The sequence below is a fragment of the Pseudonaja textilis genome, chromosome 15 (genome assembly GCF_049901715.1).
Source record: "Pseudonaja textilis isolate UNSWEBS1 chromosome 15, rPseTex1.2, whole genome shotgun sequence".
Lineage (NCBI taxonomy): Eukaryota > Metazoa > Chordata > Lepidosauria > Squamata > Elapidae > Pseudonaja > Pseudonaja textilis.
Genome location: NC_142004.1, coordinates 10,883,480 through 10,897,465, shown reverse-complemented (window position 1 = coordinate 10,897,465; position 13,986 = coordinate 10,883,480). Strand labels below are relative to the sequence as shown.

The following is a 13,986-nucleotide window of genomic DNA, read 5'->3' as shown; positions in this document are numbered from 1 at the left end:
TCATTGTGTAGGTTTTTTTTTTTAATTCAAAAGACTCTTCTCATTATGTTTATTGCTCGGAAAGCACGCACCCACATATTTATGGCCCGTTCTGATCCCTGCCTAACCGATTAACCACCACCCTATAAGCGCCCTGTGAGAAAAGGCAGAAAAAAAAAAAATCTTTCCAGCAATTGCACCTGGAAAAGATCTGAAAAGAGGAGCCCAGGGGCCTTTTGTTAGTCGTGGCTATTAGGGGTGTGTGTGAGGGGTGGGTGGGGGGAGCAAACAGGGGAAGTCCCTTCATCCAGACCTTAGATGCCAGGCTGAAAGCCAGAAGGCAAGTTACAAAAGAGAAGAAGCGGCCACGAGGCCGCTCACAAGCCACCTTCCTCTTCTCCTTCCTTCCACCACCTCAGGGGAAAGCCACGGCCAGCTCTTTTGCCGGGCCAGGCCCGCGGCTTCCGCCTCATCTCTTCTTCTCCGACGCCAAATAGGCGAACCACAAGATGGCCACGAGATTTCCGAAGAGCACCTGGAACTTCGCAGAGAAGAAAAAGACACCAGTTAACAGGGACAGAAGAGCAGGAATCAATAAAAATAAAATAAAATCCATGAGAATGTCACGGGTCCTTGAGTAGAGAAGCCACCTTAGAACAGAGCACTGAGGGGAAATCTCCCCTCCTTTCAAATGCGTTTTCTGTGCCCCTATTTGGCAGAGCCAAGATGTATATATTTGGTACTTAGGGAGCGGGAGAGAAAGGAAGTCGGGAACAAGAATAGAGAACTCCAGTTAAAAGGGAGCGAGCAAAGGAAAGGTGAAATATAGATAATAGGGTTATTTAACATACTTGTACTTACAGTCTTTGGAATTAAGCTGGATACATTTATACATATATTTATATATATTTATCCACTTATGGATATATATCTATATATGAAATAATCAGAATTATGTACATACTTATATATACATTAAAATATACTAGTATCAATATATACGCATATATATAGAATACTTATAACACTTGGTTTATTTGCTTACTTGTATTTATTATTACTTGCATGTATTACCATTCATTGTTAAGGTGAATCATATGTATTGTTAAAGTTGATTGAATTTTGTAAAAGAAAAAAGTACAATAAAGATGTGTGTGTGTGTGTGTGTGTGTGTGTGTGTGTGTGTGTGAAAGGGAGTGAGCAATCTGTAACAAGGGACCGGATAACTTCACAACAAAGATATATATGGACAAATTTCATCATCTTCTTTTAACGACCCCATAATCCCTTGCACGGTGGAGTCTGAGCAACTGAATGGAGCTAGCAGTGTTTTACTGGCCGGATACCCTTCCTGTCGCCAATGCGGAGTTTTGTTCAGCAGAGATATTCTCATTGTGCCCAGAGAAAGAGAAATATTTGCCTCTACCTAGGATCGAACTCATAGCCTGCTGACTGTGAGGCGAGAGCTTGACCTCTAGGCCCACCGCACCACACTCGATATATGGACGAGTTTGATTTCCATTTAAATTTGAGGTGTGGAAAACTTGACTCGTGGTGGGTGGGAAAAGCTCGGCTCCCAGAGGTGCTTCCTTTAATTTCCCAACTCCAGGGCAGACGTGATTTGTCTCCTCCCTGGATGATTCTTGACTTCCCAGTCTGGCCCACAGCCCTGCCGTTTGCTGGTGGTCTCCCATCCAAGGACTCATGAGATTTGATGGGTCACCACTACAGCTGGCTTAGCCAGTGGAAGTGGACTCACCTACACAAGCCAATGAAGTACCGTATTTTTCAGAGTATAAGACACACTCCTCCACCCCCAATAGGTGTCATGCCCCTGTTGGAAACAGACTCCGAGGGAGAGGAGGAACAGCCGACAAGGAGAGGAAGTGTGGCTCCGGAGGTTGTGGAGGAGGCTGGGGAAGGACAGAGGCCGGATGAACAGTCAGAGGAAGACCCAGGCCCATCCCCTCTTCATCCTAAGGTATGCAGGGAGGAACAGAGAAGGGAACAACGTGGCTTACGGGAGAGGAAGCGGCCATGATCCCCCTCATTGGCTTCAGCTGGGGGGAATAGTATAAAGGAGGGGTGTTTAAAACACAGCATTGCTAGAAGCAAAGCATGTTTTATTCCTGGCTGAGGTTTATCTTGGTTGGCGTTCTTCCAACAGACTGTGCCTTGTTCTCTTCTTGAAGTTTGCAATTATTTATCCTGGTCTGTCGTGAAAATTCCTTCAGTGGGGTTTGTTTTGGTTTTATTATTTCTCCGCTATCTGTTCTTTTGAGTTTGGACTGTATTTCTTTCTTTTGGGAAACTATTTTGGAAAGAGTTGAATCTCCAGCTGCGAACAATTGAACAGTGAGGCCAAGTTGGAGGCATTAAAGGACATTTATTTACGTTTGGGGATTTATTACGTGTGTGCTGCTTCCCGGGTCATCACACACACACACACCCAAAAGGGGGGACATCTTAAACACCCAATATTGCAGTGGGGGGGCGGGAGAGGGGTTGATGCAGCGCTGACCAGCTGTTCAAGAATGCGCCATGGCGAATGGGCCGCGAATGGGCCGCGGTGAATGGGGAGTGGGGAATGAGAGACAGCGGGAACGGGCAGATGAATTCTGCATGGATGCTGGAAAGCAGAGGCAGATTTTTCTTTCGTCCCCAAAGACTAGGCGCGTCTTATACTTTGCATCGTATATACTCCAAAAAAATACGGTAATCCGTGGGAATGAAACGTGAGGAAAGAAAAGGACCCCCTTACCTGCAAAGGGACATAAGTGAAGTTAATAACCTGGACGGGGGTCCATACTTTCCAGTTCATCTTTAAGGATGTCCAGTAGCCAGATTTTACCTTTCTGGAAAACTCAGACAGGTCCTTCCCCTGAAATGAAAACGGTTATCAGTGATGTGCAAAGGAACAATAAACTGTCCCTGCCCAGCTCCCAAGAGGTACCAAAACACCACAGAGTGAAATTGTTTTCTAATACAATAAGGAAGCCTCGCTACAACAACCCTGTGAGGTAGGACAGGCCAAGAAAAATCAGAGGCACAGAGTAAGTTTTGCGGCTATATTAAAAAAAAAATTCACTCAGGTTTTCTTTTGGAAAGTGGTCCAACTTTGAAACCCTTCCAATGGTTGGAAGGAAATGACAAGGGAACCCCAAACCTGTGAATTTGGGGACACGGTTTTGAAAGATCCATACGCGCCTTCAACCTCCCCCTCTCTTTCCCACTGTTCTGGAAGTGGTTGGGCAGCCAGAAACACACTGCTTGCATTCCAGGTGGGCTTGGAAGGCACTTTATCTTATTGTAGCTTTTTTGTGTTATTTTGGTGACTTCAAATTGGGGTTTTTTTTGGACTCTGGTGACTTCCTGGGCAAAGACCTAAAGTTTTCTTGGCATGATTTCCCCTTCTTTGCTTCCAAAGACTGAGAAGGGCCTAGTCGAATATCAGCCAGCTGTTTTTGTGCCGACAGCAGGACAAAAGCCCAGGGTCACGTGATCACAATTTTGTGACCTTCTGACAAGTTGGATTCGCTTAGCATCCTGTTCTGACCAAGGCTTCCTGAGAAAGTAACAATCACAAGCTGTTCCCAAAAACCTTGTTTTTATTTCAGCGGCTGTGGATTATATGCTTTCACAGCCCATAATGGTCCCAAAACGTTTGTGAATAATTCAGCAGAAGTCTGCCACAATCCTTCCGGATAAGGCTGATAAGCACCCACCTTTATCTCCCTTGAAATGCTGCCAATGACTAGATTGCCAATTAACTGTACAAGGCCAAATGGTACACAAATTCAACATGGAGCTTCAGATTTTAAACCGACCAGAACGAACGAAGTTGCTTCCTGCAAAGGCTCTTGTCCCTTTGCTCCTCTTTTACGTCTTATGGGAAGGGCCAATCACCTGCCTTACTCCCAAGCCCCCACCTTTTGTCTTAACTGTTCTTGCCTTCTGGCAGCTCTGCGCATGTGCGCACTGGGGACAGGCTCCCCCTGTTCCTCTGCTTCACTGATGTCAGATTCTGGAGGCTCCAGAGTCAGCACATAACTCTCAAATGGCCCTGGCCCTATCTCTGTGTTGGACGCAGATCCCTCCCCAGACTCCCAGACTAGCCCATGTTCCTCTCCACTGTTCGACTCTGCTGCCAGCTCCGCAGGCCGCTGGCGGACCACAACACACCCGCGTTGCTAACTCATCAACCACAGCGATTGACTTAACAGCTGCTGCAAGGCAGGTCATGAAATGGAGCAAAACTCACTCAACAACAGAAATGTGGGGGTCAATTATGGTCCAAAGTTGAAGACTACTGTATTGTACTCATCGTCCTGTAGAATAATGCAATTGAACTCTCAGAACGAAACGGGCAAAACCTATGAATTGTGATTCGTAACCCTGGCTCTTGATTTTACCCCTTTGCTCTAAGAAGGCAGGGTTTCTCAAACGGAACAACTTCAAGACTGAAAAACCGAGACAATAATGGAATGTGCAGAAATGAGTAAATTGACATTAGAAATTAGAGAACAAGAAGATAAAGAATATTATAAAATATGGGATTTATTTTATCAATGGTTAGATAAGAAAATAGGGAAATAAAATATGTTACAATATAAGTATAACATAATAGTAAAGATAAGACAACATAATGATATATATATATATAATGATTATAATGAAATGAATATTATGAATTCGGGTTTGGAAAAGTTGAGATTTGCTCGAAAAGGATGATGTGAATTTATAATTATAGTCTAATAAGGAGTTAATAATAATAACAATTTAATATGTATTGTTGACCTATATATGAAGTTTAATATAAACTAGAAGAGAAAGACTGCTGACATTGTGCACAAGAGATATGTACCAACCAACACACCGTATAATGGAATGATAGTTTTATTTAATGTTTTATGTTTGTATTTGTCGATGTTTGTTGTCAAAATAAATAAATAAAGTGTTTCTCCAACAATGTGGCCCTCCCAATAGGAAGACCCAGCATGTTTTCTAGGCATAAAATGAAATTAAGCCCCTCCCCCCAAATTTAAGCCTATTTCAAAACATGCGAAATGGGGGGGAAGGGCGGGGGGGAACTTGCCGTTAGGATCGCCCGCAGGCAGCCATGCGTCACCACCAGCTGCTCCTAACAGGTGATCATGGCGGAGCGCTCTCTACTCCCGCCAAGCACCTTTGCTGCAGACCCGAGACTTTCGGTGCCCGCCGCTGCTGCTTCCTCCAGTCGTTGCTTTCCCTTCTGTCGGTGCCGCTTCTGCGTTTGGAGCGATGCCATCATTTGGAGCTGCCGCTTCCGCGTTTGGAGCGCTGCGCCGTTTGGAGCGCTGTTGTCATTTGGAGCTGCCACTTCTGCGTTTGGAGCTGCCACCGCGTTTGTAGCACCGCCGCCATTTGGAGTGCCGCCGGTCCAAATGCACTCCAAATGCGCTCCAAATGACGGCGGTGCTCCAAACACGCTCCAAACGGCAGTGGCGCTCCAAACGCAGAAGCAGCAGTGGGCGCCGAAGGTCTCGGGTCTGCAGCAAAGGTGCTTGGCAGGAGTAGGGAGCTCTCTGCACTCTGCCATGATCACCCATTAGGAGCAGCTGGTGACGAGGCATGGCTGCCCGCGGGCGCTTTAGGTGAGGATGCAAGGGGGGCGGGAATTAAGTCACCCCTGAAAAGATGGCCTAGATCAGGCTTGTCCAACCCGCGGCCCATGGGCCACATGCGGCCCAGGTCGCCTCGTAATGCGGCCCAGTGCCCACCCCAACCTTCGTGCCAGAGCCAGCGAGGAGGAGGAGGAGAGGCAGGCACGAGGTGGGGCGAGGCGAGCGCCAGGCCAAGCAGCAACAGAAAAGGCGGGCGCCGTCAGAGCGCCACCTCCTGCTGTTGCCGCCGCTGTCACCGCCGCCGTTTCTGTCCCCGCTGCCACTTCTGCCCCCGCCACCGCTGCCACTTCTTCCCCCGCCGCCGCTGCTGCTTCTGCCCCTGCTGCCGCTGCCCCCGCCGCTGCTTCTGCCCCCGCCGCCGCCGCTTCTTCCCCCACCACCGCCGCCGCTTCTGCCCCCACCGCCGCTGCTGCTTCTGCCTTCCAGTCCTGCCTCATCCAGCCGGGCCATTTGCAGGAGGAGAGGTAGGCGTGAGGCGAGCGAGCTCCCCCGCAAAATTTGGCCAGAAAATAAACCGTGATAAAAAAACTGTGATAAAAAGAAAATAATTTTTAATAAATAATTTTTAATAAATAATAAAAACATTTCACTAACTTAATTTCCAAATAAATTTAATATGTTAACTATGTTTTCTATGGTTTTTTTGGATGATTAGGTATCATTACTGTTATTTTATTTTATGTGCGGCCCAAACCAAATTTTCATCTTCTAATGTGGCCCAGGGAAGGTGAAAGGTTGGACACCCCTGATGTTTTTTCGGGGCTCCAAAAAAAAAAAAAAAAAGACCTGGCCTTATTTTATGAGAAACATGGTAAATAAAAAAAGACTGAAAAATAAGACTGGCAAAAATGTACAAGGATAGATCTGCTAAATGTTGGAAATACAATAGAATATTATTACCATATTACCATAGGTGGTGGACATGTCCAAAAGCCAAAAAAAATGGACAAAAATACATACTTGGTTGGGAAAAAAATGATAAACCGGCATATACCTATGAAACCAGAAATATTTTTATTGGGCATTCTACGAGAAAAATATGACAAAGGGACTATATGCTTGATTTTACATGTATTAACTGCAGCTAGAGTTGTATATGCTCAACAATGGAATGTGATGAGATCCTGGAAGATGAGAGTGTAATTAAGAAAATATTAGAATGTGCAGAAATGGATTGACTAACGCTTACTATTAAGGACAAAGAAGAAACGGAATACTTTTTGACATGGGACTTATTTTATCAATGATTAGACAATAAAAACAGAAGTTAGAAATGCAGGGACATAAAAAAGGATAAATGTTAAAATGGAAATTTGTTAAAATACACAAGCTAAATATTATTGTTATTACAGTATTTGTTAGGAATCTGTCCACCAATTAATTGGGTTGGCAATATATAAACCAACAATGTATGTTTGTAGCTTTAAGACAAAATCACTGTATTGATTTATAGTATATTCCGATTGGTTGATTATATTGCAAATTGCCATAAGAGGGAGCTAGAGATCATAGCTTGCTCTCTCTGACATTCTGCTGCTGTCTAAGGTTCTCTGTTGTATTTATGCTGTGCTTATACTTTGATATCTTTGTTTACTGTAAATGACAATTGGATATACTTTGGACTGTTAAACGTATATGACCTGGACCATTGTGCTATTTCTTAAAGTAAATTTTAACTCAATTTAGTGTATCTGTGTGTGGCTGGATAATTATTCATAACTACTCTCATAAACGTTTCCATGTGCATATCCTTGTTACTCAAGAGTTATTCTGTACATGTCATAACAGTATTAATGTTACTGTGATGAATGCTATTGTAAATATTTTGATTATGACTGCCTAACAAACAATTATACCCAGACAACACACTGTTTGGAATGGAATGGAATTTTTATATGTTATACAAATAAAGTAAATAAAACAATGGGGGGAAAGGGGGGGAGGGATGCTGAAATTCCCAGAATTCCCCAGCCAGAATCTGGTAGTCCTGATGACCTAAATACCCTATCTGTATTGATTACCTGAAAGAAAGAAAAAAAAATCCTGTCTCTACCCTTCCCAGTAAAGACAGTAGAACTGGATATGTCCAAGCAGAAGTCAGACAACCATCCATTCTGGATCAGTGGTAGGATTCAAAAATTTTACTACAGGTTCTGTGGGCGTGGCATGGTGGGCGTGGCAGGGGAAGGATACTGTGCTGGTTAGACAGTATAGAATTAGTTTGGGATTGAGAGCTGTCCCCTTAAGGGAATGCTTCACGGGAAATGTAGTTAATGCTTCTTGGGAGATGTAGTTCATGTCACGTGGTCACACCTGTAATCCTGATTGGTCATTGAATAGATCTCTGGTTGGGCTGAGGTGGTTTTGGGGCGTTATCACCTGGACCCCAGCATCGTGCTGGAGTTCTCCTTTGCTATAACACTATAGGATGAAGATAACCATCTTTTCACACTATTGAGGCAACTATTGAAGCAAAGATTGGACATTAGATGAATCTCAACATAACTGTGAGTTATACTTTGAGGATACCTGATATAATCCAATAAAATTAACTTTGCCTAGAAGCCTCTGTAGTGTTGGACTGCTTGTCTCTATTCAGCCAGAAATTGGAGAGAAGAAAGTGAAATTTCTGTAAAATCTCCATTCCCTCCCCACTCCAGGGGAAGGATCTTGCAAAATCCCCATTCCCTCCCCCACCCCACTAACCTGCTTTCCAGCTCCATTCTCCTGTGCAGGGCAACCAAAGGAGACCCAGCTGAACAGCTGGGACTCAATGGGAGGCAGAGAAGAGATGGGGTTGGCGGGGCTACTCAGAGGTGGGATTTGCCGATTTTCCGGACTACTCAAAATTTCCGCTACCTGTTCTCCAGAACCAGTCAGAACCAGCTGAATGCCACCTCTGATCTGGATTCCAACAAGGGGAACCGGAGTCCAACCGGCTGCCCTCATTTCTAGAAGCCCTGGAGCCTCGGATCATTCCTAATCAAGACCCTACCTCCAAAAAGTTCATGACCAGGAAAAAGATGGCCAGGAAAGCCGGGGAGACAACGAGACGATCCACCAGCAGGCGTTTGATGAGAGAAAAAGGCGTGTCGGAAGGAATGAGCTGCTCCAGGTAGAGGTAGAAGTAATGGCTGAGAGGTCCAGTGACTAAGAAACTGCAAAAGGAACAAAACGAACCAATTATAAAATCCAGCCTCAAACAGATTAATATTTAATAAGCCGCAATGCCCCCTCCCCAAGGAGCTGGCTGAGCTGCTGTGACATCATCCAAGCCCCCGGAAGCATTCCGGTTACTCCTGGGAAATTGACCATCCACAGAACGTGGAGTATAGTTGCACACTTTGCAGGACAAGTGAAAGGTAGGGATGAAAGAGAGAGGAAAGGAACTTCAAGACAAGACAAAAGGGGGAGAGGTGCAAAGAGAGAGAAAGCGAGAAAGCCCCAGCCAAGTGGACAAACCCAGGAGAGATCCAGAGAGGTAGGGTGTACAGCCTCCTGCTTGGGTGGGGATGGGGGGGGTTGAACTAGATGACCTACCAGGTCCCTTCCAACAGACAGAAGGACAGGCAGAAGGTAGAAAGAGAAGGAAATTCAAGGAAAGCCTAGAGCTAAGGGGATTGCCATCTGGAACAGAAGAGCTTTTAATTGGACTTTGGAATAAAATGCACGAGAAGTTAATGGGGTGTTAATAGGCAAAGAAGCACTGAAGCCCAGCAGCCACAGCCAGAATGGAAGGGGAGTGACAGAGCTGCCATCCTTGGCTCGCAACTAGAGGCCCGTCTGCCATCAGCCACGGGGAAAGGGAGCTGAGGGGGAAGACAGGGGAAGGGGAAACCGAAAGCCATCTCCATGACAACCCAAGACATCCCAGGGAATGGGAATGGAATGCAACACCAATCCATTTTTCCAACCATCATCGCAGGGACAGCTACCAAAACATCTTCAAATGCGCCTGGAAAATGGGGATGATAACAGAGGGGTATTGTGGCCCACCAGCAGCTGATGGAGCTGGCAGCAGACTCGGACAGTGAGGAGGCTGGGGAGGAACACGGGCCCGTCCTAGCATCTGGGGAAGGTTCTGATGAGGGCTCTGCATCGGAGGCAGAAATGGGGCCAGGGCCGTCCGACAGTTATCAGCTCCCTTCGGAGTCAGACATCGGTGAGGCAGAAGAACATCAGTGAATTTGACAGTTATTAGCTGCCTTTGGAGTCGGGAGCAAGATGACTCAGTTTGGCACCTCTGGTTCCTGTCAGAGTCCATGCAAGTTCCCACAACATTGCTTCACAACTCAAGCACTCTTCCCCTCCCAAATGCCCACACCTTTCCAGTTATGGGAGTTGCTAGCAAGCTTCGAAAAAAGCAAAGATAAGCAGCCGAGAGAAAGCTAACTAGGGAGGGTTTTTCTTATTGCTTACGTGGGAAAATCTCAGATTCAGCTTCTGTTACTTCCGTAACCATTTAAGCTTCAGTAAAATATATGCTGTGGCCCACCAGCAGCCAGCAGAGCTGGTAGCAGATTCAGACAGTGAGAAGGTTGGGGCAGAACATGGGCTGGTCCTGGTGTCTGGAGAAGGCTGCTCTGCATCGGAGGCAGAGGTGGGGCCAGGGCCGTCCGACAGTATCAGCTGTCTTTGGAGTCGGACATCAGTGGGGCAGAAGAACAGCTGGAGCCTATTCCCAGTGTGCGCATGCACAGAGCTGCCAGGAGAAGGGAACAGCTAAGGAACAAGGGTCGACTCGGGAGTAAAGGCACAGGTGGACGGTGAATGGCCCCTCCCATAGGGAATAAAAGAGGAGCGAAAGGGGAGTGGGGCTTTGCAGGAGGCAATCAGTTCATTTGCGTGAAGATGGTTCCTGCAATCTTGCCAAGTATTGTTGGCTACAGTGTGGCACCTGAAAGATATCAGCCTGCCAACTCTCCAAGCCTGATAAAGGTCTGCAAGGACTTTTAGCCGAGACTTTGCTAGAGAGGAATTCACTGCAAACTAAATAAAAGGGGTTTTATCGGGACAAGGAGTCTGCTTCATGATTTTGGGAAGCCTAGGTCAGAACAGTGTTTTGGCAAAACAAATGGCCTTTCTTTGCCAGATGACTGAGTGGGACGGTTGACATGTTGCCCCTGAACCCACCCCCAAGCACTAAATGCCAATGCCAAAAAATGGGGGTGAGGGTTGCCTCGCCAATTTTGGGAACCGAAGGCTTATTGGAGAGACTGCATGACATAACAACATCCAAAAGGCAACGCCAGGGACGAGATCCCCTCCCAGACTTTTCAAATTGCTTGGCTGCACCTCCCGCGAGCTTCTTCTTCCACCCGTCCCCTCTTACCCATAGGTAGCAAACCGGAGGAGTTCCCGCCAGTCAAGGCGCTTCTTTTTCTGGCTCTTCTCAATTAGTTGAGACAGGAGACTCCCTAGAGCTGACAGGAAGGCACTGTGGGAAGAAAGGACGCATCAGATAAAAATGTAAAGGTGTAAAAAAGACACTGAGACTCCAGAAAGAGTTCAGAGAAGAGCAACTAAGGCGACCAAAGGCCTGGAGACTAAACCATAATGAAGAACGGCTGCAGGATTTGGGTTTGGCAAGTCTAAAGAAGAGAAAAGCGAGGGGTGACACGATGGCAGTGCTCCAGTATTTGAGGGGCTGCCACAAAGAGCAAGGGGTCAAATTATTCTACAAAGTATCTGAGGGCAGGACAAGAAACAACGGATGAAAACTAATCCAAGAGAGAAGCAACTTGGAGAAACTTCCTAACAGTGAGGACAATTAACCAGTGGAACAGAAGTTGCCTCTGGAAATCGTGGGTGCTGCATCACTGGAGGTTTTGAAGAAGCGTCTAGACCAGGGGGTAGTCAACCTTTTTATACCTACCGCCCACTTTCATATCTCTGTTAGTAATAAAGTTTTCTCTAACCGCCCACCGGTTCCACAGTAATGGTGATTTATAAAGTAGGGGACAAAACCCCTACTGCCCACCATGAAAGCTGGAAGTCCCACTAGTGGGCGGTAGGGACCAGGTTGACTACTGCTGGCCTAGACTGTTCACTTGTCTGAAATGCTATAGATTCTCCTGCTTGAGCAGGGGGCTGGACTAGAAGACCTCCAAGGTCCCTTCCAGCTCTATTCTATTCTATTCTATCCTATTCTATTCTAAACATACATTGTACAGCATTCATTGTTTTAAGATACTTTTCTGAAGGGCTGCAGTCCCATTGTCCAGGTTAATGAAAAGACGGATTAGGGGCTGAGGTGACAGCAGTCTTCCAGTATTTGAGGGGCTGCCACAAAGAGGACGGAGGGGGTCAATTTATTCTCTAAAGCACCAGAAGGCAGGACAAGAAACAATGGATGGAAACTAATCAAGGAGAGAAGCAAACTGGAATTAAGGAGAAACTTCCTAACGGTGAGGTCAGCCAGTGGAACAGTTGGCCTCCAGAAGCCGTGAGTGCTTCATCACTGTAAGTTTTTAAGAAGAGATTGGACAGCCAATTATCCAAAATTGTATAAGGCAGGGGTCTGCAACCTGCTGCTCTGGAGCCACATGCGGCTCTTTCGGCCCTCTGATGTGACTTCCTATCGGCTGATCCCACTATTGTCTGGCTCCTCCCCATCACTCTCCTGGCTTGAGAAAGTAAGGGTGATGGCTGGGAATGGAGACTTGCTCCATATTCCAGAGCAGGAGGTGACTGGGTGGGAGTGAGTGAGTGACATGGAGTTGGCCACACACCCACACAAGTCATACTGGTTGTTAAATTATTGGCCCGTGGAGTTTTCTTTTCTGTGGGAAACAGGTCCAAATGGGTCTTTTGAGTATTTAAGGTAGCTGCCCCCTGGTATAGGTTCTCTTGCTTGTGCAGGGGGGGTGGACTAGAAGACCTCCAGGGTCCCTTCCATCTTTATTCTGATTGATTTTCTTGGGGGAGTGATTCTTCCAGCACAGGAGGGGGCTCTTGAGAAGCCTGTTCCATATGCTGATTGATTCTTTGTGGACCATGGAAGAGATGGAGTGGTGGGGGGGAAGAGAGCGAGGACAATTAACCAGTAGAACAGCTTGCCACCAGAAGTTGTGGGTGCTCCATCTCTGGAGGCTTTTAAGGAGAGACTGGACAGCCCGCTGTTTGAAATGGCAAAGGGTCTCCTGCTTGAGCTGGGGCTGGACTAGATGACCTCCAAGGTCCCTTCCAGCTCTGATTCTGAAAGAGGCGTCGGGAAGGGCGAGCCGGCGCACGCACCTGGAGGCGGCCTTGGTGAGCACCGGATAAAGGCGGAGGAGGAGCAGGTAGCGTGTCAGCAGCCGCCGCGATAGCGGCACCGAATTGGGCTTAGAATGCACCGGAGACATGCCCGCAGACCTGGCGAGCCCCGCTGGGCATGCGCCTTGGCGGCCGAGGAGCCGCGCCTCCGCCTCTAAGCCAATCGGCGCAGGGGGAGGCAAAAAAAAAAGAAGTGAAGCTCCGGTTCAGGCAACGAATGGGCGTGACGGAGGCGGGCTCTTCGCCTACTATTGGCTGCCCGAAGGAGGGTGAAGGCAGAGAAGCAGGGTGGCAGTGAAAGATGACTCATTTCATTCAATCGGAGAAGAGAGGGCGAGGGCGGGACAAGAGCATTAGCGAATGGACTGATAGAACGGAGAGGAGGGACGAACACGGACAACGGGAAATGGAAGGAAAGGAATAATAAACTGCTCCTCTCGTCGCGTTGCAGCGAGACCCAGGCGTAGAAATCTGATTGGTTTTTAAGGCCAGAGGTGTGGAACCATGGCCCTTTTAATGACTTGTGGACTTCAACTCCCAGAATTCTTAAGCCAGCCAAGCCTAGCTGAGGAATTCTGGGAGCGGAAGTCCACAAGTCATAGGTGGATGGCTTCCCCATCCCTGATTTAAAGACTTCGGGGCGCGAGAGCTACGAAGTGTCGGCGGATCTCGCGAGATATTCTGAAGCGCGGGAAAGGCGGGCGGGTCGCCGTCGAGGTCGCTGAGGTGAGGGCGACGGCATCGAGTGGAGGCAGCCGGAGACGGGCGAGAAGGAGACTCCGCGGTCAGGAGGACCCGGAGAAACCCCCATCCCTTCTCTCGTGCCAGGATTCTTTGTTTCTTTTTCCTGTTTTAAAAAGTTTTATTACAGATTTTTTTAAAAAATCCCATTTCTGACTAAACAATTTTTACACAGACCTCAATTCTCTCTGGAAGGAAAACGATTTAAAAAACAAATAATTTTTACACAGACCTCAATTCTCTCTGGAAGGAAAAAATGATTTAAAAAAAATTTTTTTTTTACACAGATCTCAATTCTCTGAAGGAAATCGATTTAAAAAAAGCATACACCACGAAATCAGATTTG

At 46.9% G+C, this 13,986-nt stretch overlaps 1 protein-coding gene across 1 annotated transcript; it reads right to left on the bottom strand.

Annotated features, from left to right (window-relative positions):
• Nucleotides 1–13,069, bottom strand: PXMP2 (peroxisomal membrane protein 2). Its single transcript, XM_026717104.2, has 5 exons — nucleotides 12,879–13,069; nucleotides 10,975–11,079; nucleotides 8,638–8,800; nucleotides 2,741–2,860; nucleotides 1–520 (listed from the first exon to the last, which is right to left on the bottom strand). The coding sequence occupies exons 1-5, from the start codon at nucleotides 12,986–12,988 to the stop codon at nucleotides 449–451; spliced, it is 570 nt and encodes a 189-aa protein (XP_026572889.2). The 5' UTR covers nucleotides 12,989–13,069; the 3' UTR covers nucleotides 1–448.
• Between the last annotated feature and the right edge of the window lie 917 nt (nucleotides 13,070–13,986).